This window comes from Pungitius pungitius, chromosome 17 (assembly GCF_949316345.1).
Source record: "Pungitius pungitius chromosome 17, fPunPun2.1, whole genome shotgun sequence".
NCBI lineage: Eukaryota > Metazoa > Chordata > Actinopteri > Perciformes > Gasterosteidae > Pungitius > Pungitius pungitius.
The window spans coordinates 11,422,630-11,445,760 of NC_084916.1; the positions used below are offsets into that span (position 1 = coordinate 11,422,630).

The 23,131-nt window shown below is 45.8% G+C and overlaps 1 protein-coding gene and 1 long non-coding RNA gene across 2 annotated transcripts; one reads left to right on the forward strand and one right to left on the reverse strand.

Annotated features, from left to right (window-relative positions):
• Positions 1-205: 205 nt before the first annotated feature.
• On the reverse strand, positions 206-11,853 carry c17h18orf21 (chromosome 17 C18orf21 homolog). Its single transcript, XM_037474081.2, has 5 exons — positions 11,514-11,853; positions 7,780-7,802; positions 7,371-7,591; positions 1,447-1,640; positions 206-1,264 (listed from the first exon to the last, which is right to left on the reverse strand). Exons 1-5 carry the CDS (start codon positions 11,606-11,608, stop codon positions 1,102-1,104), a joined length of 696 nt encoding a protein of 231 aa, XP_037329978.2. The 5' UTR covers positions 11,609-11,853; the 3' UTR covers positions 206-1,101.
• Positions 11,854-12,881: 1,028 nt separating this feature from the next.
• On the forward strand, positions 12,882-18,314 carry LOC119219153 (uncharacterized). The gene is made up of 2 exons (XR_005120473.2): positions 12,882-13,684; positions 17,993-18,314. It is a non-coding gene; the product is annotated as an uncharacterized LOC119219153 (long non-coding RNA).
• Positions 18,315-23,131: the final 4,817 nt, after the last annotated feature.

Consider the following 23,131-nt stretch of genomic DNA (forward strand, 5'->3'; position numbering starts at 1 on the left):
TTTTTCTATTCAATTTTACTTTGTATTCATTTTGCATTTCCCATCTTTGGCAGAACAGTTTTCTGTATGTGCAAAGAATGCAGCTGGATTAATGACATATTTTAGATCTACATTTGCACAGACATACAATCTGCAAGATTGAAGATGCAGTAAAAAACATTTTCAAGCACTCATTTCAGAGATCAAGAAGAACAGCACAGTTTAGCAGACTAAAAGGTTTTTATTTTAGAGAATCACAGTGTTGTAGGAATACAAATGTGTTTTCATTGAACAGTGAAAACTGGTAGGTGATCAGGGAGTACAAAACATAGTAATATATTCAAAATTATTGCTTCTCAAAAACATATGGCAAAGGAAATATTAAGAAAATCCACAGCGTTGACCATATTGAATGTGCGTACTTTTTGTACGGGTTTTATGCAGATGTGCCCTTTCAATGTAAACTGCAACTGGTGGGTCTCATTTTAGAGGATAATTATAAATATCCTCCCAGTTTAAAAAAAATGCAATGGCATTTAAACATTTGACAATCAGATCAAATAATTTCAACTTTCAAATTAATTTACACAGACATATCTCCCAGCTGATGAGGCAAAAAATAAAGTAAGTAATAGTTGAAAACAGTAATATGAATACAAAAAAAAAGTATCCGTATGAAACAAATAAAAAATCCAAAATGCAGAAGGAAATTGGCATGTAAACCAGCTATTCACAGTTAGAGTTGCTGCGATGTTTCCGCCATTTGAGACTTACTGAATTATTTCTCAACCCTTCAACATAAAAATAACATCCCCAGTTTAGGAGATTAAAGGAGGCATGTGCTAAATTAGAACAAGCATTTACCTCCAACAGGCTCAGCGGAAGATGCAGTGCCCCTGATTAACAGCTGAAATAGCCAGCCAGTGCTCCCGGTGGATGCGTTCAGGATACCAGGAGTGCCATTCCAAACGGCCCAGCAATAGCTGTGTTGGTGGGCAAGCTGTAACCCTTCCCCCACCGGCTTGGAAACCAAAGTTCCCACGTGGCCTCTGGTGTTACCGGGTTACAAATGTGGGCCTAAACCCTTGTTTTTAAGAGTTTACATAAAAACGAGCAGGATACTCAAAGTGAGGAAAGAAAATCTTTCAAGCCCACCTTCTTGCTACCCTGCCGGTCCTCTCGCATTAGAATCTTGCCGAGACCCTGGACCAGCCAATTTTTAGGTTTGGAGGGAGTCTTGGAGGAAGATGAGCCTGACCCTGATGTGTTGAAGGATGCGGAGGACCTGGGGAGACGGGAAGCGAGAGAAAGGGGGGGGGGGGGGGGGGCGAGATGAAAAGTTAAAAGCTTTTGTTGGTCAACCCAAAACCCACCCCGTAATCATTCAAGTGGGGCCCAAAACTCGGTCGCTGCTTGTTGAAATTTAGCTCGGGGCACATTAATACAAGACACCTTAAAATAACTTACCTAGGAGTATGAGCGGGGGTCTTGTCTTTGCCGGGGTGCTTTGGGGTTGTCATGATGGCCCTGGGGGTGGACTGTGGGGTCTTGTGTTTGCCAGCGCTCCCCGGTGTGCCGTGGGTCTTAGCGAGGGTCGCTATGAAGTCCCTGTTCATCCCTTTGTGTCTGGACGTCTTACTGCAAGTGTGGCAGGTGGCCATCTGGGATGAGGAGAGGAGATATTCACATTCCTCTCCTACATAACAGGGTTTTGAGGTGAAGGGAAACGTAGGAATATTTAGCAACAAATCTGAAATGTCCTTAAAAAGCCAGCAATGCTGGAGCTGTGTTACTTTCTCAGGGGCACAGCACAGTTTGTTGGAACTTGGTCTTGATCGATTGCGGTGACAGGAGGCCCCAAAGGGGGGGAGGGGGGGGGGGGGGGGTCTGTAATGAGAAGTGCTCAGATGCCTCACAGATGCTAGACACATCTATAGCTGGGGAATAGATCACAATGGAGTCCAGGAGGAAAATTCCTGAGAGGAGAGGGTTCACTCGGCAGCTCCTCACCAACATTCCCTTCAATGTTTATACGGATATGAAAATAACTGGAACATTGGGAAACACAGACTGAGCCTATGAGAGGGCAAGGTGGGGCTGTTGCCATGCAGTTTTTACCCAGTCGTGCTACGGGTGCTTTGACTGTTAATCTCTATGACCCTTTTTTTTTTTTTACTTCTGTCAGTTGAGTTTACACTTCGCAGCTCCTTACTTAAGGAATTTCAAGCAACTTCCCCGACAAAGATTACACAGCACACTGCACTAGGCAACAGACGCTTATGAGAGTGACGAGACACAGCTGCCGCTTTGTGCGCTGATGATAAACCTACAAATTATTGTTGTGCCCTTCGCACCCGTAAGATTGGAACCACGCTCTTTTTCAACTGCTGTCCGGTCTAAGATAACAATTGGCCGACGATCACATCATCCGAGTGACAAGTGCGAGTGTAGCTGCAGCCCAAAAGATCAACCCAAGTCCACAGCACAGAACCTATCACTGGAGAAAATGCAGTGTAAAACTGTCCAGAAGAGACCAACTCTGCGCTGGTCAGCAAGTCAGAGAAGAACCGCCAAAAGTCCTGAATGCTGATGTGACAGAAAACTCACCGACACGAAGGCAGCCATTTCAGATTCTGACAGGTGTCCGCTGGCGCCGGGGAGTTGGGTTTCTGATGCGCCGGGAGTACAGAGTTCCTCCTCCTTTCTATGTGAGCGCGTGCAAAGTGTTTTTAAACCACATGAGAATGCTCGTCCAGCTTTATACACACCAAGGCCAGCATGAGACCCCCCCCCCCCCCCCCCCCCCGCCTCTGCAGGGGGGCGTGGCCTAGCGGAGGAGCGACCAATGCATCTGCTGCTGCTTTGTCAGCGGTGACCGAGCCGGGTTTCCCCCCCGGAGCGCGACACCGCCGCTGTTCGCAAAGGGATCAAACCTTCACAAAGTATCTCAAAACACAGCCAGTAAGGTTCTGAGATATCGTTGTAGGTTTTCATTTAAATCTCCATGTACAATGTGTCATTATATTCTTTCTGTATGTTTCTGCAATTGGATACAAGCTGTGGGAACTTCTATGTGAGGCCTTGTGTGATCATAATGAGAGATTTAATATTGTGAAGGTGTATCTAAACAGACAAAGGCAGATTTTCAACCCCACATATCCAGACTTTTCCAAACAAATGGCACTGATCATGAACAATGACGTTTTGCTGCATGATTGAATTGTCTGCAAGTGTGTCGCTGTCTAAATGGATATGGTATTTGGCCTTTTTTGTTCTCTGGTTTATCAGGATAGGTAGAATCTCTTTCTAACTCCGAAAAAGGTGAGCCTGTCCTTCAGCACATGATGTGTTAGCCTGGAGAACCTTCAACGGTAAAAGCCCTCTCATCTTGCTCATTATCTCTCCTCCACTCAAAATACCTGGCACACTTTTAAATCATCGCAAAGTGATTACAATCGATGCATAGAAAAGTTGGAACAACTCAAAGCAGCTATGCTGATGATGCAGATAAAGCTGCAGCAGCCGGTTTTAATCCATCGTAAAGCATTTCAAAACTTACCATTCAGAGACACACTGCGTCTAATCAGGTTTAATGTTGCAAAGACACGGCAGAGGATGTCATACATTACATAGAGGTATTTCAGAGAAACTGACCTATAGAGACTCGAGTGGCACTCAACTGGAGGATCTGTGTTTATGTGTAGAGGAGTAATGATCTCTGCCGCTGTAGTGTCCTCAAGCCAGACACCGAGATGGCAACAGCTCCAGGCTGTTCCAGCACTTTAGCCTCAACACTTCACAATTTAGAGTTAAAAACACAGTTGGAAGTCACAAACCACTGGAAAAAAGTGTCCACCACAAAGCAAACATTAGAAAAGCTCATCTAATGTTGCCTCTAACAGTAATTCTAATTCTTAGGGCTTTTCTGTGCTGAATGGGTATCAAAGGAAAAGACCAACTACAAGACTTTCATCTATGAGCTTTGACACTCACTGGGTTCATACGCGTCAAGTTTATACCAATGTCCAGGGATAGTAGGGTGTTTGAGCAAGACATGTCCAAACACAACAACTCTCTTTGAGCTTCTGCAGCTTTGTGTCATGCTGTGTGTGTCTGTGTCAGTGCAACCCAAATAAGAAGACGCAATGTTAAGTAAGTAAATCAGTTCTTCAGATGGACTATTTGTTCTATGCCCCTGCTGCATATAAACCAGCGTTCCTGTCTGCGCTGCTGGAGGTCAGCCCGGGGTTGACTCCTTTGACCTGGGCAGCACAACAACCCCCAAGAGGGGAGCGACGAGCAGGGCAATGGTGGGAGGGACAGAACTGGGCGCCTGTAGCAGAATGAAAGCGCGCTAAAGTTGGAAACTGTCGACTGTTGATCGCATGCCGTTTTTAGGAAGCCCAAAGCAGATATATCCGTGCGCACTGTGTGACTCATTTGAGGACACGTCAATGGAGCACGGTAAAGTGGAGCGGGGGGATCGATACGAGGCCGGCTGTGACGTTGCAGGCAGCCACACTGTCTGGAGGCAGGCCGCCCGGTACGTACACACAGACACGCCATCTGAATGCAGAGCTGCCACTCGCTGCCTTCTCAGGATATCACAAACATCACCTCTGATTCGCTCTTTTGTTCATTCGCTGCTGATGATAAAAGGTCACAGGTTTATTTTTCTCAAAAATGGGGGACCATTATAGATAAATGTCAATTATTCCCATGATGTATTGAGGAAGACGGAGACTCATGTTGAAAATGCTTACAAAAGGAAATAAATCAAGTAACGAGACTTCTACACAATCAGAATCCTATTGAACACGTCACAATTTTTTTTCTTTCTTTGTTTTGGTTTCTTTGTATGTATTTATTACAGATGTTATCAACATCTGGTGAAAAGTTCATGGCAATAGCTCCTTTGGAAATATATTTACAGAGAAAAATGGTGACGTGTTCAATACTTATTTCACCCGCTGTATATAAAAGACTGTGACAATAACAATGAATCATAATCCGGTGCATGAGGCCAGTTTCATCTGGCCTCCGAATGGACCAGCTGTGCTTCTCTGAGGCAGAATCCAGTGGTTTAAGAATAGAAATATATAAACACCTAGAAAACATTCTGGATTTGGAGCCACTTAACTGTGAACTAACTGACGGCGTGTGTATGGCTGCATGAAAGGTATGCGAAGGATGCCCATTACGTGCCCGCTGGTGACTAAAGATCCAAAAACGGAACCGCGACAGCGGTGCCAACTTACGATTGATTGCCGAGTTTCCAGGACGGGATTCGAGCGGCGGAGAGGAAACGGAGCTAATTGACAGGCGACGAGTGACTGCTGAGAGCAAACTGTTCACTCCGTGTGTCAGAGGAAAACAAACCTCTGTGCATGCATTGGGAATGTGTGAGTGTGTTGGACACGATGCGTGTTCATAGGTTTCACAGACCCAGCTGGCGCCGACTCGCCGTGACTGCCGCTCCCTTTGTGCATCGACTACCTCAAAGTACCTGGATGCGGAACAAGTCCTGGCGCACGTGAGACACGAGTGACTGAGTCCGCTGAGAGCAAAACAGACCCGAGACACCTCGACCCCCCCCCTGTCTCCTGTCATCTCCTTAAGAGGCCCATTCTCCAGCCGCACTACTCCAGTGCAGTACAGGCAAACATGAGGGAGGGAGGGAGGGAGGGGGAAGACATGGCCAAGAATGGAAGAAGGAGAGAAGATGTATGAGCTGAACGGGAAGGGGCGTCAGTTGAGGTGAAACAAGAGAGGGAAAGAAGGAGAGGGATTTAAAGAAAAAAAATAGGGGTGAACACGCGAGGAAGGAGACATGAATCATCACAAGAGGCCGGACCCACCTCACACACGGAGGGCAGATCATCTCTAACACATAAGTTCTATTTTGTTTTTTTCCATCTCCAATTCCTTTTGTTTCTCTGAGATGGGAGTGTGCTCGTCAGGGTAAGAATATGTGTCAGTAAACCGGTACACTCGTCTTCTTCTGCTGTGGAAGAATTAGAGCTCGGCATTTTGGACCCAGCGTAATTGGTTTCATGTAAACTGCTCATCCCGCACAAAGGAGTGTACGGGGAGCAGAGGCTCTGCCACTGAAGGGTCAATCTGACGCCAACAGAGAGCGCGACGCAGCGCGGCCGTTCGATTGAGACCACCAGGTTCAGATTTAGATAAAGCGAGCACTTCCCTGAAAGGCCGGTACGAGAACATTTTGACCTGCCAAGATTTAACCCAGCCGAGAGGAAGAGAACAGAACATGTTGTAGTTGCTGTGGGTTCTTTGTGAAACGTGTCCATAAACATTTCCCGCTGGTTGCTGCTTTGAGGACGGAGTCCCTCTCTCTCTTCATTCTGACACAACACGGGGAAAGAGGCAAAGGCAAGTGAAATACTTTGTGTCTGGTAGCGGCGGTCTGGCCGGCAAGTACACATACTGGCTCAAAGAGGAAGGACGAGGGAGGAGGAGAACTCGCTGTTGTTTCACTCCATTTATGGTCTTTGCTCCTCTGGTGGGACTACAACCCTGACGCATTTCCTTATCTGCATAATGCAACTCGCCCGGCGTGAATCAACAACAAAACAGAGCCCCACACAGCTGAGCAAAGCATGTGACGGGCCACACATGACACAGGATGCGTGTCAAACACTGCACACCATCCACGGGTGCAAGAGTATGCCTATATTGTTTGTTTTTTCATGATAATCAGCACATATATTAACTGAAAACAAGACACGCGAATGGACGACTTTTATACAATTTTTTTTGAAAAAACTACTTTGACTAATCATGATACAAAGAGGAAGAAAATGAACCAGCAAGAGTCCCAGAATAGTTTGGGATGCCCCAAAGAACCAAAGCAAACGTGGAGGACTGCGTCTGCTAATATCTCGCACCGTGTTATGGATGAACGTCTGATTGAATCCTCCAGGTCTCGCGGCGGGTGTCCCGTGACTAACAGTAGAGGAGAGCAGAACATTCTGTGCACAGCCCTGACTCTCTGCTCTGGAACCCACGCGCGAATGAGACAATACACTTACGACGGCAGCATCTTGGGTGAAAGACAACTGACTTGTGGCTGCATTGCTAAGGGTACCGCCCCGGGGGGGGGGGGGGGGCGGGGGCAAACACCTAAAGGTTTGACTGGGAGCGTACGTGATGAGACGCACAGGTTCACGTTGATGTTGAGCAGGTTTGTGCATCAAGCCTTTCCTAGTCTAGTGATGAACTGAGAGGAGTGGCTTCCGAAAGTATGTGAAATGAAAATGCACAGCTATTTATAGGGAAAACCAGGCTATTAAAAAAAAGGTGACCAGCTGACAACAAAACAGAGACTAAAACGTTTAGGGTTAGTGAAATGCAGTGTTTCGTCTTCTCACCAGTACAGAGGAGGACTTCTGGAAGCGCTGCAGCAGGTTCTGCTGCAGCAGACCGAGCCGTTTTCCCCGAGCCTTTCTGCGCAGGACACTCTGCACCCGCGGTGACAGCCGCTGCTTGGGCCGCAGCCGGATCCGGTGATTGTCGGGCCGCAGCCACTGATAACAATACGGACACACCGAGGTGCTCGGCTGCAGCCAGGGGGCTTTCGGGTCCGCTGGTGCTGCGGAGGGGACGGACAAAAGTCTCAGGGCTAAATGGCAAAGAAGTAGCCATCGACGAGGTCTCGGGGGACCCGTGGTGGGTTGTGCGTGTTCATTCCCACCGTGCAGTCTGTTACAGACAGAGCGCGGGACTCAGTGTGGTTTAGTGATTTTATCAATTAGGTAAAGTTCAGGTGTCTTTACTTACCATTAGCCTTCACAGTGCCCTGCCTATAGGGGAGAAAAAGAGGAGACAAATTTTAAAACAGAGTCAAATTAATCAGTAACTGAGTTTTCTCTGAAAAGAAAACAAATACAAGACAATTATGAATCATAAAGTAATACAGCCGTAATTACAATCTCGAAAAGATTACATTGTTAGTTCCCAAGAATGCTGTAGAAAAGCCAAGTAGTTAAACATGCAAATTAATTTATATTTAAAGGCCCATCGTTTTAAGTTTCTGATTTTGTGGCAGTTACAAACTGTTAGATACATTTAATAATAGAGAGATTACAAGAGGGAAATAAAGGGGTCAGTCACAGACTTTCCCCATTATGTGTTTTGGAAAACGTCCAACGGCAAAAACCAATAGGTCTCTCCCAAACAATATGGGTCACATTTCGACAGCCTGTCAATTTGGACCGCTCACAGTGAGATACTTGTGCAAACACTTTCCTAAGCCACTGCTAAGTGCCAGTAAAATTAGCTCTGGGATTAAATCAATGATGGCAAATGTACGTGTCGGAGAGAGGCGGCAACGAGTTTATGGCGCGTGGGGCAGGGGTCAGCTTTAATCTAAAATGGACTTGCAGGCAGTTTGTTGACACACTCCATGTGCAACACACCATATGTGAGATGATGCATTGCAAGATAACGTTAGCTAGGGGATCAAGATTTGCAACATATCCGCCATCATTCATCCCGAAGTCCCCCCTCCTCTCAGCGGATATGAAAGTCAGCCCGTTTGGAATATTCTACAGTTAATTGATAACATCACTGACCCTTTCGGGCTGCACTTAACACCACAGAAAACGATGCACCGATTAGAGCAAATGCACCGAAAGAGCAAATTCTCTGAGCCGACTACGAACAGACCCGTGTGTAGAGAAGCTAGTTTCCCCTGTAGGCGACTCGCAGAAACTGCACACCGCATAGACCTCTTCTGCCGCACTAATCCAATTATCATACCCGTCATGCTTCTCCTTTCAAGAGCACACTTAGCGGTGGTTATGAGCACTGAAGCTACGGGCCAACCACATGACCTGCTGACAACTGGCCAATTGCAATCTGGAGGACCTCGAAAGAGGCAAAGGATGCCGTGGTAATGGGGGGGGCTCTGATGTGAGAATGTAATTAAAGAAAGAAGAGAGCATGATGAACATTTATTTGTAACCCTCAGGGGTTGGTTCATGTCAATATTAAGACCCAGCACTGGGGCGCACGGATCGGATCAGCACCGGAGGAAAGAAAGGGAGAAATTAAGAGCTTTCAAAGACCACTGATGAAGTTTTGTGGTCATAGCCGCTGGTCTACAAGACTCCAGACTAATTGCTATGTTTTGCCCTGACATTTTTTAAACTGCTCTGAAGTCAGTGTAACCTCACCTCACAACCTCATCCGAAATACTAAATGTTGGACTTTTATTTTGTTAGTGTTTTATGTTTAGTGTTGTTTTCAATTCTAATTCAGAAATTCTAATTCAGCTGCATCGTTAAGAACCAAACCTGCTTTAAACCGCACTTATTCTTTAAAGATTTAACCCCATCAGCTACTGTTGAAACAAAACACATCGTTGTCAACGTAGATAATGGGCCGGTCTCTATGAATCATACAATACAGAGCTTAATGCAAGACAAGAGCACTCCAGTGGATATCGAAGCGGTCACGGTGACGTCCTGCATGTTTCACATTTTACAGAGTCAGGCTCCAGTTACCAAACACAACTATCATTATTAACTTACTGCAAAGCAGCTTCACCAGCCGGCAACAGGAGCCAAAATGTAGTGACGTCATTCGACATACAAGGGCAAACATTCATGCTTGAATCAGGCCGACGCGCTCACTAAACACAACAGACCCACAATTGTAAAACACACACACACACACACCATGGCAGAAGGTGAAGAAAGCGGCAGAAGGCCGTTACACGATCTCCAACAAATGTTTAGCAATGTGTACGAGTACAGACAGTCACCCACAACACGAAAACTGCAGTGACGCATGACCAGAACCAAAACTAGTGAAAGAGGAGACACAGGAATCCCCCATGGAAAAAAGAGAAAGAGAGTAGTGGTTCATTATCTGAAAGAAATACATCCTTAATGCACACTGTCAGCTATTTTCATTTCCCCTCAGTTAAGTGTGGCCATGAGCTCTATCTGAAAGCTTTATTCTGTCCTTTTTTTAACAAATGGAGTTATTTCCTTCCTGAGATATCATCCATATTACAACCCTGGCTCAAGTTCAAATCTAGTATTCAATTAACTCATCACACTTAGGGGGTTGGTGGGGGGGGGTTGGCCTATTGCTGCTAATCGTGCCTCTTCTGCCAGGCACTTTGGCGTGAAACCAAGCCGCCATCTCCGACAGCGGTCCAAATATTCAACCTCAAGTTTTGCCTGAAGGACGTCTGGTTACAGTTAAAAGTGATGAAAATGTTCTCTGTAACCACGGCTAATCATAGCAAGGAAACCTGGGGAACAGATCGACGTATCGAAGCAGCAGTGCGCTCACGCACATCTGTAAAAATAAATCCCGGCTTGGGGCTACGCTGTTCAAGCCTCTGTTTTGGTTGCCATTCATGCTTCTGCCCACAGATTTCCTGGCCCAGGTGAAAGGGAAAACCAAGACGGACGATACGGGAACATGGACAGAACCCAACAAAAAGACGAGCCGCAGGAGTCCACACACACACACTTGCATTGGTACTGATTTAAGCGGTTTCATGCACACATAGAGGGAGAGATGCTTTCTCTCGATAAGGATTTCTCCTGAAATTGCCTTCGCCATCAACTAAATAAGGGAAGAAGCAAACGCAGCAGAGGTACTGAACTGTACAAAAAAATGACAGAAATAAGAAACTGGTGTGAAGGGCCTTTGTGCTTTCACTCTAACAGGGGGAAAATGTTTTAGAAAAGACTTGACAGCTGGAGGTAAAGACGGTTGGGAAACACTTGGCACTCGTATGGGGGAGAGGAGGGGTAGTAGCACTTTGCCTTAGTCCTCGCCATAGAGATCTACCTCACACTGCCAATGCCTAAGACTAAAGGAAAGCCATGTCCATTTGAATTTATCAGTTACAATAGTTCACATATAATGAATGCACAAACTCACTGGACACGTGTAGTTTATGTAAGAGGAACACGGTTCCCTCAATGGACAACAATACGTTAATTGTGGGAGCATTAAAAGGCAAAAGTGAGCAACGGCGATATCTTATATCTTACTGTGTTGTGTTTTTGAGGTACAAACACAGAGATAAACCGAGCTGTGAATGTACATCAGTCATCAACACGTCTTCGTGTGAGGAAATTAACTAAAAGGAGTGGAAATATGACTCATAAATCGAGCCTTGAGTGGCAAAATGAGCAACGCGGTAAATTACATATTCAACTCGTTGAGCAGTGGTTAAATGTTAAGATAACAATGTCTCACTACTCCTCTACTGTGCAGAGAGGAAGGTATTTCTTATATTTCTAGCATTAACTGTCATGTCGTCGCATTGGAACAAACTAAAGTGAGAGAAAAAAACCAAAGACAGCCGCTCCAACGTTGCTGTGAGTCCATTAGCAGTTTGGGGGAAATCGGCCGGAAGTCAGCAGCCAACACCGGTTGAGCTCCTCCACCTAGCGCCGACATGCGACTATTACAACAATAGGGAGGGAGCGAGGAATCGGGAGCAAGAAAGAGATACAGGTGGAATTTAAAACGGAGTTTCTTACAGAAAGAACCGCGACATCTCCGGACACGTGTCTCTGTACAGGCAGGACGCGTCCAACAGGAACGTGGCCGATCGCTCAGAAATCTCGAATTTCATGACGGGTATTTGACGCGTTGCGGCGGCTGGTGAAAAAAGTGGAACTCCACAGTTAAAAAGTATTCCAAAACACTTTAAATAGTGTACGTGCAGTTTAAGGCCCGTAGGAGGTGCTTTTTCCGGGCTAACTATTATAATCAGGATAAAGCTATCGCTGGACCGTTCCTCTTGTTGGACCCACGTTGGGTCGCAAGATTGTGACGTTGTTTTCCCCGCAGTGCATTGTGGGAGGATGAGTAAGTCAGAGGCGCACTGCAGAGCGAATGGATGGTACATCTAACTTTTAAAACAAACTTAATTTAACCGTTAGTTTACTAGTTATAATATCAGACTGCAGAGGCGACTTATTGTTATCTCTGAATCTGATATTTGCGTTATTCAATTATTCAAATATTGAATAACATTCACAAATTCTTCCCAGGGATTCCATATTAATGTTTCTTTTTATGCGCTTCTTCAAAATGGGGTACTAATTGGCTCATTCAAACGTGGCCAATTCAATTTCAATGTATTTATTTAGTTCATCTCTGAAAGGGGTTCTAAATACACCATGGAGTCATTTTGAGGGAAACTGCCGCTTCGTCTTTTTTCTTTATAATTAACATGGAAATTATTATTATTATATTTTTTTAAGCCTGTCATTATGTGATAATTTAGCGCTGTTAGTTCAACCTACAGGCAGTTCAGTTAAATAACACACTATACCTCAGGACTGCATTTCTGGTATGTAATTTATCGCAACCTAACTCTATTGAGCAGATATCCTTTGATGTCACCATTCCTTAGATCTTATTGGACCGAACGAATTACAATGTTACATGACGGTGGGCTAAATTGACATTATTATTGCTGTATCCTGCGCACTAACAGACCTCCTCGAGTGCAAGAACACATGCCATCTGACTCGGTGTATCGATTTGCTCAACAAAACTCGGGCTCCTGTAAAATTATTTTATTGTGTCTAAAAATAAATCCTTTTGGGAAGTCAATGAGCTACAATGGGAAATTCTATATGTTTAAGCAGGAGGCAGTACAGGAGTGCGCATCCAGGATTTACGCACAGGGGTGCGGATATCGAATCAACCCTGCCAGACACGCCCGGTGAAAAAGAGATGAGAGGCGACAACGCATGAGTTCCACACAGGTGACAAGAAAGGATTTCCTTCAGCACCAGCGACAATACCGATCATGCTCGTGCCAGAGGAATGTTCGCCGGACCTGTGCGTTTGACGCGCATTTTTTCCCGGAATATCCTCCCTGCTTAACTGTAGGTAATGCTATTACAAATGCTGCACATTTTGACAAAGTATGTCAATTTACTGTTAACATAACCCTTGATAATGTATGATACTCTCACTTTAACCTGAGAAAATATCTTCCGATGCAATTGCCAAGCCATCGTTTTCAACATATTGTATTTCTTTTGTAACTTTGGCTTGGGTGCACAGGGCAAGCTACAATACAAACAGCACAGAGCTGTGTGATATTATTTAAATCGTATCGATAGGTGTCCATATAGTTAGAATACAATCAATATGTTTGCATATAACATTTATTCCATAAGCGGAAGTCTTTAAAATGTTCTTTACAGGTCACAACTCTTTCTTTGTTGTGTGTGTGCGTGTATGTCTGAGAGAGAATGTGCGCGGGCGTGCGTGTGTGTGTGTGTGTGTCCGTTTATGGGGGGTGGGGGATGCCACCAGACGAGATGTATTAAATCACCGGGCCACAGCGAACATAAAGTGATGGGAGGAAGCCAAAGTGTGAGGGATCGCTCCCCACTTTGTCCGCGGCTAAATCTTCACTCCATCAGGCTGTCAGGCGGGCGCCTCCTCGCACGGGTGAAATAGCCGAGCGGTGCAGCTCCTCCTCGGTGCAGTCCGCGGTTGAACGGATTTCTTTTGCTATTTCGGAATAAATTGACCCGCCATTCCGAGGTAGAGAGGGACAGACAGACAGGCAGACAGACAGAGAGGCAGTCACAGGCAGAGAGGTCGGTATTTGTGCAACCACATCCCCATCCCGTTTTTCTTACGGCTGGTGCTGCTGACCGGGAGAGGAGCCGGTGATGGAAAGGTAGGTGCACTGTACTATTAAGTGTTTCCGAGGTCTCCCAGTAAATTGGTACGGACGAATGTAGTTGTGATGAAATTGGATGATGACCGTGGTAGAATCCTTCTCCACTGAACTGTGCAGTTTTAAATGAACCTATAATTTCTCCTGCAGGGAGACCAATGGTTTAACTGAGGAGACCAACGGTTTAACTGTCAGGCACCATGTAGTGTTAGTAAGTACAGCTGCCTCCAGATGTGAGGAGCTTTATTTAACTGTAGGAATCCGTCGGATGCTTTTCAGCCCACAGTTGTGCACGTTCACCAGTGGGACCCTTAAACTTCTCCACGACCTCGCTTGTCTCCGTTGTGCTGTGGTGAGACTGGTCTGGTGCCAGCAGGACTCTTCTTTCACCCACAGAGGACCGAGGAAGCATCCCCAAGCGTCCTGTCAGCATCTGCAGGGAGAAGCCGCTCCCGGCAGCCACCGAGCCCGCCATCGCTCCCGAAACGCAACACCGACTCCGATAGTGCTGAGAAAGCGCTGGAGGAAAAGGGCACATTGTGCTGTAATGCTGTGTGTGTGTGTGTGTGTGTGTGTGTGTGTGTGTGTGTGTGTGTGTGTGTGTGTGTGTGTGTGTGTGTGTGTGTGTGTGTGTGTGTGTGTGTGTGTGTGTGTGTGTGTGTGTGTGTGTGTGCAGTCAGTCTTGCGTGTTGTACATCTATGTTTTGCCTCCTCAGGCAGCTGTAACAAACTGGAAGGTCCACTTCAACCAGTTACCTCTGAGGTCATTCCCCTGCACAACTCCCTGACTTCACACATCAGCAGCCGGAACAGTGCAGAGTTTAATAGTCCACAATCTGTATGAGTATCCACTTGAATTATTAATTAATAGCGATACGGTCATTCAAGGGAGTCCGTTTTTTATGCTGCGTCCTGCCAAATGTGCGCAATTGTCGCCGTCCTTTAACATCTCCTTTGTTCAGTCTTGCTAATCCTGAGTTTCGTTTTTTTCAGCAGCTAGGGCTCCTTTCTCTCTTCCCATGTCTCAGAGTGCATCCGAGCAGATTTACGCTCCCCACCTGTGCGCCTGTAGGCATTTATCACCTGAATGCATCATTTGAGTGTAAGCACTCTTCAAGCACCCGCTGCTCCTGATGCTTTTCTTCGGATCCCAGTGTGGACGAATGATCTGATGCGGGAACACAGAGGAACAGACCAAGGTCACACAGCATTCATTTAGTTGTGTGCTGCTTGGTCACTTGTTTTAATGTTGCTTTTTGTGGGACTCAACATCCAGTCACTTGACTTCGAGGACTTTACATTCTGCTTCATTCGCCATCAGCCACTGTGTGACATAAATATTCTTCTTCTTACTAGAAGCTGCACATGTGAGAGACTGTATTTGTTCCTTTCACAATTTTCGACAAAAACCTCCATGCACTGTTGCATGTAAAACATTTGTTTTTAAAAAGAAGCTTTGTTTGTGCGTCTCTGGACAAGGCACAGAGAGCATGTCGAGCCTGTACGTGAACATAAGCAGAGCTTGCTGGTGCCGACGGTACTTTGCAGCACCGTGCATAATCAGGGCTCAGGAGAACAAAGATGTTGGTTCTACAAGCAGTGTTTGTTCAAATGACGCTGATCCCAGCATCCAGAACCAAAGAGAACACTGGTTCTTTCACAAGACACCGAGGGAAGGGACCCAGCGGAGGGGAGCAGCCAAGGTCTTCGTAAAAGGTTGTGCATCCCGGGAGAATAACAAGGAGAGGAATAGCGAGGAATAGTGAAGCCTTCAATTATGTGTTTTCTATAATATAATGATAGAGGGTTGGTGCTCCAGGAAGTGCCCTGAAAGGCATTGAAACGCCGTGTACGAGTACACAACCGTCACAACAAGTTGACTAAAAGAGCCCTTTTGCACATGGGTGAGTTCGGCCGCTGCATTTGACGGATAGCCAGCGGTTACCTTGTCATCGCTAAATGTTGCCTGGCGGCTGTCTGACTTGGAAATGGAGGGTTAAGGGGCGCGTTCTTGGCTGGAGGAATTATGCCGCTTCTTTATTTGTTAGCTCGCTGCCACCTTGCTTGAAGAGTAAATGAAGCCTCTCACCTTAAGTGGCTGCCAGACAGGACTTTTCTTTTCTCCCTTAAATCCCGGACAACTGGGGGTTTGTTGCAAAGCCAATCTGCAGGGGTCAAAAATCTCAAGAATGCAGACGGCCCTTCAATGGAGAGATTCTCATGCAAATTTATGTGTGCAGAGATTTGTTGACTGGAAGATGGACTCAGCGATCTGTTTTGCTGCTTGCCATAATAAACAGCCTGAGTAATTGCCATCACTAATTTGACGGGTACATTTTTTTGGCTCTGTAGACTGTCTCATATATATATATATATATATATATATAACATATTCATACAGCAGTCATATGAATAAACATAAAGCCCTGGAAGATTGGGATGCTGGCATTATGTAAATTGTAAAATTCAGATTTTCCTTTGTTTCCTGAAGCCATTTCTTTGTGAATGTAGGAATGATACTACGTGTATTTTCCTCGCCACCTTATGATCTGCTGGCAAACCCAAAACTCAAACTGATCAGAGCCACACCTTTGGCACAGTGCACCATTGTTAAGTCCCCCATTGTGCGAGTCTTTGAATTGGGCGAGATCTTTTTAAATTATACGGTTTCCGTTTAAGGGATGCGCGGCACGTACCCGTGACCCTCCTACGGATTCATTGTCCTGATTATTTTAACGTCAATACTTCAATTATTAGTCCCAATTATTACACACTGTGTCTGCATCAATTTTTTTGTCTGGCAAAGTCATTTCACTTGTGTCAAAAAACCCATTGTTGTCGAGGCAATGAAAGGCAATTCGCATAAACGAATAAATGTACAATCAGTTTCTCAGCAAAGCCAAGTTGCCTGGAGCGGTTTCCGGTAGTTTTCCATCCATTATTAGTCACTGCTTTTATCAAACGTCCTATATGAAACGAGAGATGCACGGTGACTTTGATGACAAGCCGATGGCCTGGATTGCCGTGTGCACCAGAATTAGGAGATCAGCTATTCCTGACCGCTTCCTTCTAAAGCGACATTTCCCAAGTGTTGGGCAGACTTTCTCTCTCCTTTCTGATCAAGTATCTCTGCAGTTCAAATTTGTTTTAAAGCATCACTCACCAAAATCAAATCCAAAACACAGCTGCTTTCATTCAAAATGCTACTCACTTTTTACAATCTTTGAAAACAAATTTTTATTTGACTAAGAATAAGAAAGATTTGGCCCCAAGCTCTCCTCTAATTCCTTTTTTTTTTTTTCTTGGTTTCTTCCTTCAGCTCCTTCCATGTGTCCTCTGAGTTTATATCCCAAATGTCTTAAATGTAGGTTGAACCCATTTTACTACAAGGAAGGGCAAGCTTCTCTGGGAGGAGGGGGGGGGCTGAACAATCCAGACTGGCAGGCACCACATTGGAAATTTGGTGTAAATGTCACAGGGAGAAAAGGGTGGTTGCTGATCCTTGTTGTTTTATCAGTGGATTTTTCTTCTGCAGATATGAGGACTTATCTGTGAAGTCGTGACATTTTCAGACCTTTGTTTGTGATACACGCAACTTTGAGTTAACTCAGCGTTGACCTTTTAATGCCAGTTACAAGGCCGACTACCCGAGAGAGAATAAGATGGGGGGTGGTTAGGGAATTGATTACATGCCTTCTGCCTCTTGGATGATGAACTGCTTCCCCATGAGATCCATAGACAGCCGTTTGCTTGCACACATTTTGGATTTTCACGTCCAGGTCTGCTCTCTTTTCAATACTCTGCGCACACAAACAACAATGATTGCAGCTATTCCTAATGACACGTGGCTTCTGACCTTTAGCTTTGGACGCATTGGCGCTAGTATTCCTTAACTTTCCAGTCTGGGGCCAGAGGAGCCTTTTCTTCTGGGGGTTCAGCGAGGTGGACGTGAGATGCGACTGTGAAGGACAACCCCCTCTTTGCAGGGTGAAAAGGGCCATTTTCATGGGCCGGGTGATGAATGCGGTGTCTGTGGAGGTGCGTCACCCCTTTGGCGCTCTCTTTCTCCATCTCATCCACTCTCCATTAGTACTCTCCTGCATTCTATTACCCCGCTCGTTCATTTCCCTCTCCGCTTCCTTGTCTCATTCTCTGGTGCCACCATTCTCTGTCTCCTCTCAACACCCCCCCCCCCTGCCCTCCACCCCCTCAGTCTCTCACACAGGAATCTATTGTAATTGACTTTATCTCTCTTTCTGCCCCCTTACCTCCCCTCCCCAACCTCCCTCATTTCCTTCCTCTTCACAGTGGATCAGCTGACCCCGGGGCCCGAGCTGAAGGTGACCCCCGTCGGCTGGGCCAGGGGCTGCAACACAGGGCATGGGTCCTGCTTCTCCTCTCCGCTCGTGTCTTGTGTTGCAGCCAGTGGAGCAGCCTGACTGCCTCCCTGCAGGTCGCTCTGCCCGACGCACGGCGCTCAACAGATGAAGCCCAATAACCACGGACTCTGCAGCTAGTTCATGCCTTGCCGTTGTCGTTCTCATCGGGTGTCATTTTTTTAAGGTCGAAATGTTGTCCTTTCTCACAGGTTAAAGTCAATAAAGCCAATAAAAGAAAAGAAAACACCTTACTCCTGTTCTATTTGTAATGACTGGTATTCAAGTTTTTCTTTTTGTTTTGGACTACAACCACAATGGGGTGTGCTCAGTGCTCCCAGGTGGGAGTTAATACTTAGTCAACAGTTCATGTCTTATCGAGCGCACAGCCGCAGCCCCACGAGGACATCTCCCCGGTGACATTTGCACGTTTAAAGCGCAGCTACCACCATTGAGGATTATTGCTCTTTTGAAAGGCGAGCCATATGGGCTTCTAATGAGCCATGTCTTCCAACTCTCCCAAGCGAACGTCGCGGGGAGGTAATCGCTCCTGACAAGGTCAACCGTGGTGTACCCCTGGGCGAGGCCAGCTGGCGCCGTGGAAGGCAGGCGCTGCCCGAGCCACGTTCACACGCCGCCTCGTCTCCCCTCAGGTTGCAAACAGATAAAGAGGTCGGAGCGTGTCAACGAGATGAGCGATGAGGGAGGTGAGGGAGGTGGGGGGGGGGGCGAGACGCCGTACAATACCTTGGTCTACAGGATGTGACTTCGAGACAAAGGCTTGGCAAGGAATCGCTGTGTTTCCACTGTGTGGTGAGGGAGGGGGGGTGCTGTGCGTAGAATGGTCTGTCTGTCTGTGCACATTCTTTTGCACATTTAATAATTAAGTGTGTGTGTGTGTGTGTGTGGGGGGGGGGGGGGGGGGTCACTTGATTAGAATGTAAATGCAGGTGCGGGTGCTCGCTGTTTTCAATCTTAACCAAACCCAGATTGTTTACCAGAGGGATTGAAAGGAGGCAGTGTGCTGAATGCAGTGCGAGCTGATATTGGCTGACTGTTTACCCCATGTTGGTGCAGATGTCTCAGAAGCAATATTATTTATTTACCAGTGTGTAGCCCAGAGCTCCACCAAATATTTGTGTTACATACCTCCTGGTGATAACCTCATCAAAGGCAGGCTTCAGGTGAAATAACTTTGAAATGGGATTTTGTGGTCGTAGTAACATGAAGCACAACTACTTCAGGTGAATTCTTTTCAGATCAGATTCCCTTTTCCCATTGGTTTGAGTGTTCACAGTTCACAGGTTTAATGCAAAGGATCACGGATCCCTTCTTTTGGTTTTAATACTAAAAATGAAGGAATAGTTTGACAGTTTTACCAAAAGTCACGTTCCCTTTCTTGACTTCTGAAATCACTCTCATGTTGTTTTGGTCTTAGTCGACTAAGATATATTCAGTAGATTTGTGGATTTTTCATGCTGAATTACTTATGAGCACATACCTGGTAAACATAAGATGCTAAATAATACTTTTGTGTGATTCTTTGTAGAGAAACTCAGTTTTATAGATCTGTCGATTAAATGAATGGAGAATTCAAAATCAATATGTCAAAGGTATGCAGAGGTGGTAGTGAACAGCTAATTTGATGATGATACTAGCTTTAGGCAATGATATACCATACAACGCTAGTTTTCAAAGAACATATAATGTTTTAATTAGGCAGTTTGTTTTGGATTTGGTAAAAGGGCCAGACAAATAGTTTCCCCCAGTTTCCCATCTTTTTGCTAAACTAAACTGGTTCCTGCACCGACCTCCACTACGGTACAAATGAGAGCGGTATTCCTCTCCTCCCCGAACTCTTGGCTAAGAACACACATAACGAGGTGAGCAGGACGGATCACTCGGAGATCTAACAGATTGCAAAGTCTTACACAGATTTGCAGGGCCGCTTATTCTTCCACACCAGGGCGCTTTGTGTCTGCAATCAGCAGTTACATATTAAGCGGAGGGCAGAGTTATCTGCCTTGCTACTGCTGTTTTAACCACCATCCAGTTGGCATGGTAATGCCACAGCAGACATATCAAGGCAGAGGATGTTTGTACAGTGGGGAAGAGGAATAAGACTGAAGTCACGGTCGGAAGGGGGAGGGGGAGGGGGGAGGGCGTCAAAAGGCAAGTCCTCGTGTTCTAGGTGTCTCATCACTGTGTGTTAGACTGATATGTGCTGTGCACGACACGACAAGCACCCCGGGCCGAATGTTAGCAAAGCGGAAGCACAAAATAAGATTGCCCTTTATATGATATATAAATATATATATAGTGTTGTGCTCTGAATAAGAGGAAATAAAATTAAATAAGGAAAGAAGGAAGTGTGACAAAGTTATATTTATCAGACTTATCTGTGTTTGTATTCAACTATTATTCATGTGCAGTCATTCATGGTGAAGTGCAGATATGCACAAAGGAATGACTGGTCCGGATGATCTAATATAAGACAAAAAGTAGATGCCAAAGCCTCATAAAGCACAAGTGGAAGGATATCTAATTTTTGATATACCAGATGGAATATGTGGCAGCGTACTAAATTCTGCAGTCATAACAGTGGCAGCATACCCACCCACACACACACACACACACACACACACACACTCCAACCACACATATAAACGGTTCTATTCACGATTGGGCGCATAGCCGAAGGTGAAGAAACTATATTGACAAATAGGCGAGAGGAAAAGGAGAAAATAGTGCACGAGAGACATTCAATAATGAAACATAATAATGTAACCCCTGGTACCCGATCACATCCAAAGAGCCCGAGCTTTCAGAACAGGCTCAATGTACCACCACTCCCATAGGAGATGACAGAGGACGTGGCTCTGAACAACTCTGCAATGATAAGAGCTCCTTAAGGAAGAGAGAGAAAGCCAGGAGGAAGCTGAGTATTGAAGCAGGAGAGCTGGAGATGGAAGGAGAGGGGAAAAAGAGATTGGCAGCTGGGAGCGATAAAGAAAGACAGAAAGGGGAAAGCAAAGGGAGGGCGAAAGAGAGATGAACAGAGAATAAGAGAAAGGGGGTAAACTGACGAAGAGGGGGATGCAGCGGGTTTGGATAAAGAGTGAAAGGGGCGAAGCTGAAGAGGCCGGGGATTGAGACGGAGAGAGTGACGGGATGATTTATTCAAACTGAGCCAGGCTGCACTTCAGTGACAGCTGCCACTTTTCACCGACTCTGAGACAGGGACACATCCGTCAATAGAAACAGGAACTTTAAGTCACTGAGGTTACAGATACCCAGAAAACCGAACTCCAAAACATCTTTAAATGGGCGTGGTGTTACAAAAGGCTGTTCATTTAATTTCAGTCTCAGTGCAGCACACAAACCTGAATCGACCTGCATTGTATTGAAGTTTGTGGACAGCAACAACAATTCAAAATCCTGATGGGAAAACGGACAGTGACTTCAATGAGAATCCCAAACGCTGCACTGCATGGGCAGGTCAAATGAGGCTCCGTGCAGGAAAAAGCAGACGGCGCGCTCTGATGTGAGCTTTCAAAGCAATACCAGACGACTTAGAGAGCTTGAAGGAAAGCAACTCATCCACGCTTTTGTAATAATGCGCCGGGATGAACCTGCCTGGATGATATTAGAACAAATGACGAAAACCAAACCGTTGGGCGTGTTGCAAGTGGGTGAACTGACATGCATCTTTACTTTGATCCACTTTCATCGTGTAACACGGATGTGGTTTCTTCAAACTCAATGTCAAATCTCATCAAATATGTGCACATGCTGCGTTATGTCCGTGTGTGTTTGTATGTGCACGTGTCGGCTTGTGTGTGTGTGTGTGTATCCTTGCATCGAGGGATGCCCTTGAAAAGCTCATTGAGTTGATGTGGAGATTCGGATCACAGATTTCCTGTAAAAGCCACAGAGCTGTGTGGCAGGGACAGGCAGTGGGACGTTTCCGTGACGCCTCCGGTGAGCTGCTGGAGTGTGACTTTGAGTACACAAACGTCAACGCGTGCTCAGCCTCACGGGGCTGGCGGCCTGCACTTTGAGGGGAGGGTTTTAATGAAATCCCATATTTCATCCCTGTGCTGTCACCTAAAGTTTAATAGATTCTACGTTCCTTTTAATTATTAAGGGGACGTCTCTTTGCAGAGAAAATAAATTGACATGAACTTCATTTCACCAGCTGAAGCAATTTACGCAAAGCAAATACAAATCTAACTTTGTCTTTTGGATCTCGTATTCACAGAGAAACTGGATCAGAGGAAAGTTTCTCATCTCCAGTTTTGAATTGGACGATCTCCCTCCGTGTCGGCTCCCATGAGCATCACGCTTCAGCTCAGGGGCTCATGTTGTGCACGGCGGGGAGAGTGGGTGTATAAAGATAGAGAGACAGTGAGGGGGAGAGAAAAAAAAGAGCTGAACTTAATATGAAACTCAATATGAAAAACAGACAAATGGAAAGTTAGACTCAGAGACAGAAAGGCAGAGAGAGTCAGGGAAGGAGAATAAATTGTAAAACATAACAAGCAACGTGTGTGTGTGTGTGTGTGTGTGTTTGTTAGAGAGAAATGTAAAAAAAATGAGAATACGAAACAAGGAGAAGAAAGTGAAAGCGTTTGATGCAAAGTATGAAAAAACAGACCAAAAGTCCCAGAGGTATACAAATGTAATCGAGGCGGCGAGAGTGAGATGCATGATCAGAGAAGGAGAACCAGAGGGCAGAGGGAGGCACAGCGGCTTCAAAAGATGGGGAATTAATCTCCTGTTGACAGCAGATAGAGGTCAGTCATGATGAGCGTGCCCCTCTCTGTCCTCAGTGCAGTCCAGTGCCGAGTTATCAGCCTGCCGCTTCCCTCGCTCAGATCCCGCAGACACAAGGTGACCTTCTGTGAGCGAGCCAGGAGTCTGCAGACTGCTGACGGTGACAGGTGTCCACTCCAACCGGCACGTCGTCATTACGCTTTATTCACTTATTCTGAATAATAACACAACATTTAAAAAAGGGCGGATTTGAATGGATGGAGCGTTCTTGCACACGCACTAATCCTCGATTCGT

Bases quoted from the DNA above. Each gene is read 5' to 3' on its own strand.
- c17h18orf21 (XM_037474081.2), bottom strand. From the start codon at position 11,608: ATGAAATTCGAGATTTCTGAGCGATCGGCCACGTTCCTGTTGGACGCG. The intron at 7,803-11,513 runs GTAAGAAACTCC...TCTCCCCTATAG, and splicing joins GAGATGTCGCGGTTCTTTCT to GCAGGGCACTGTGAAGGCTA. The intron at 1,265-1,446 runs GTAAGTTATTTT...CCGTCTCCCCAG, and splicing joins ACCCCCGCTCATACTCCTAG to GTCCTCCGCATCCTTCAACA.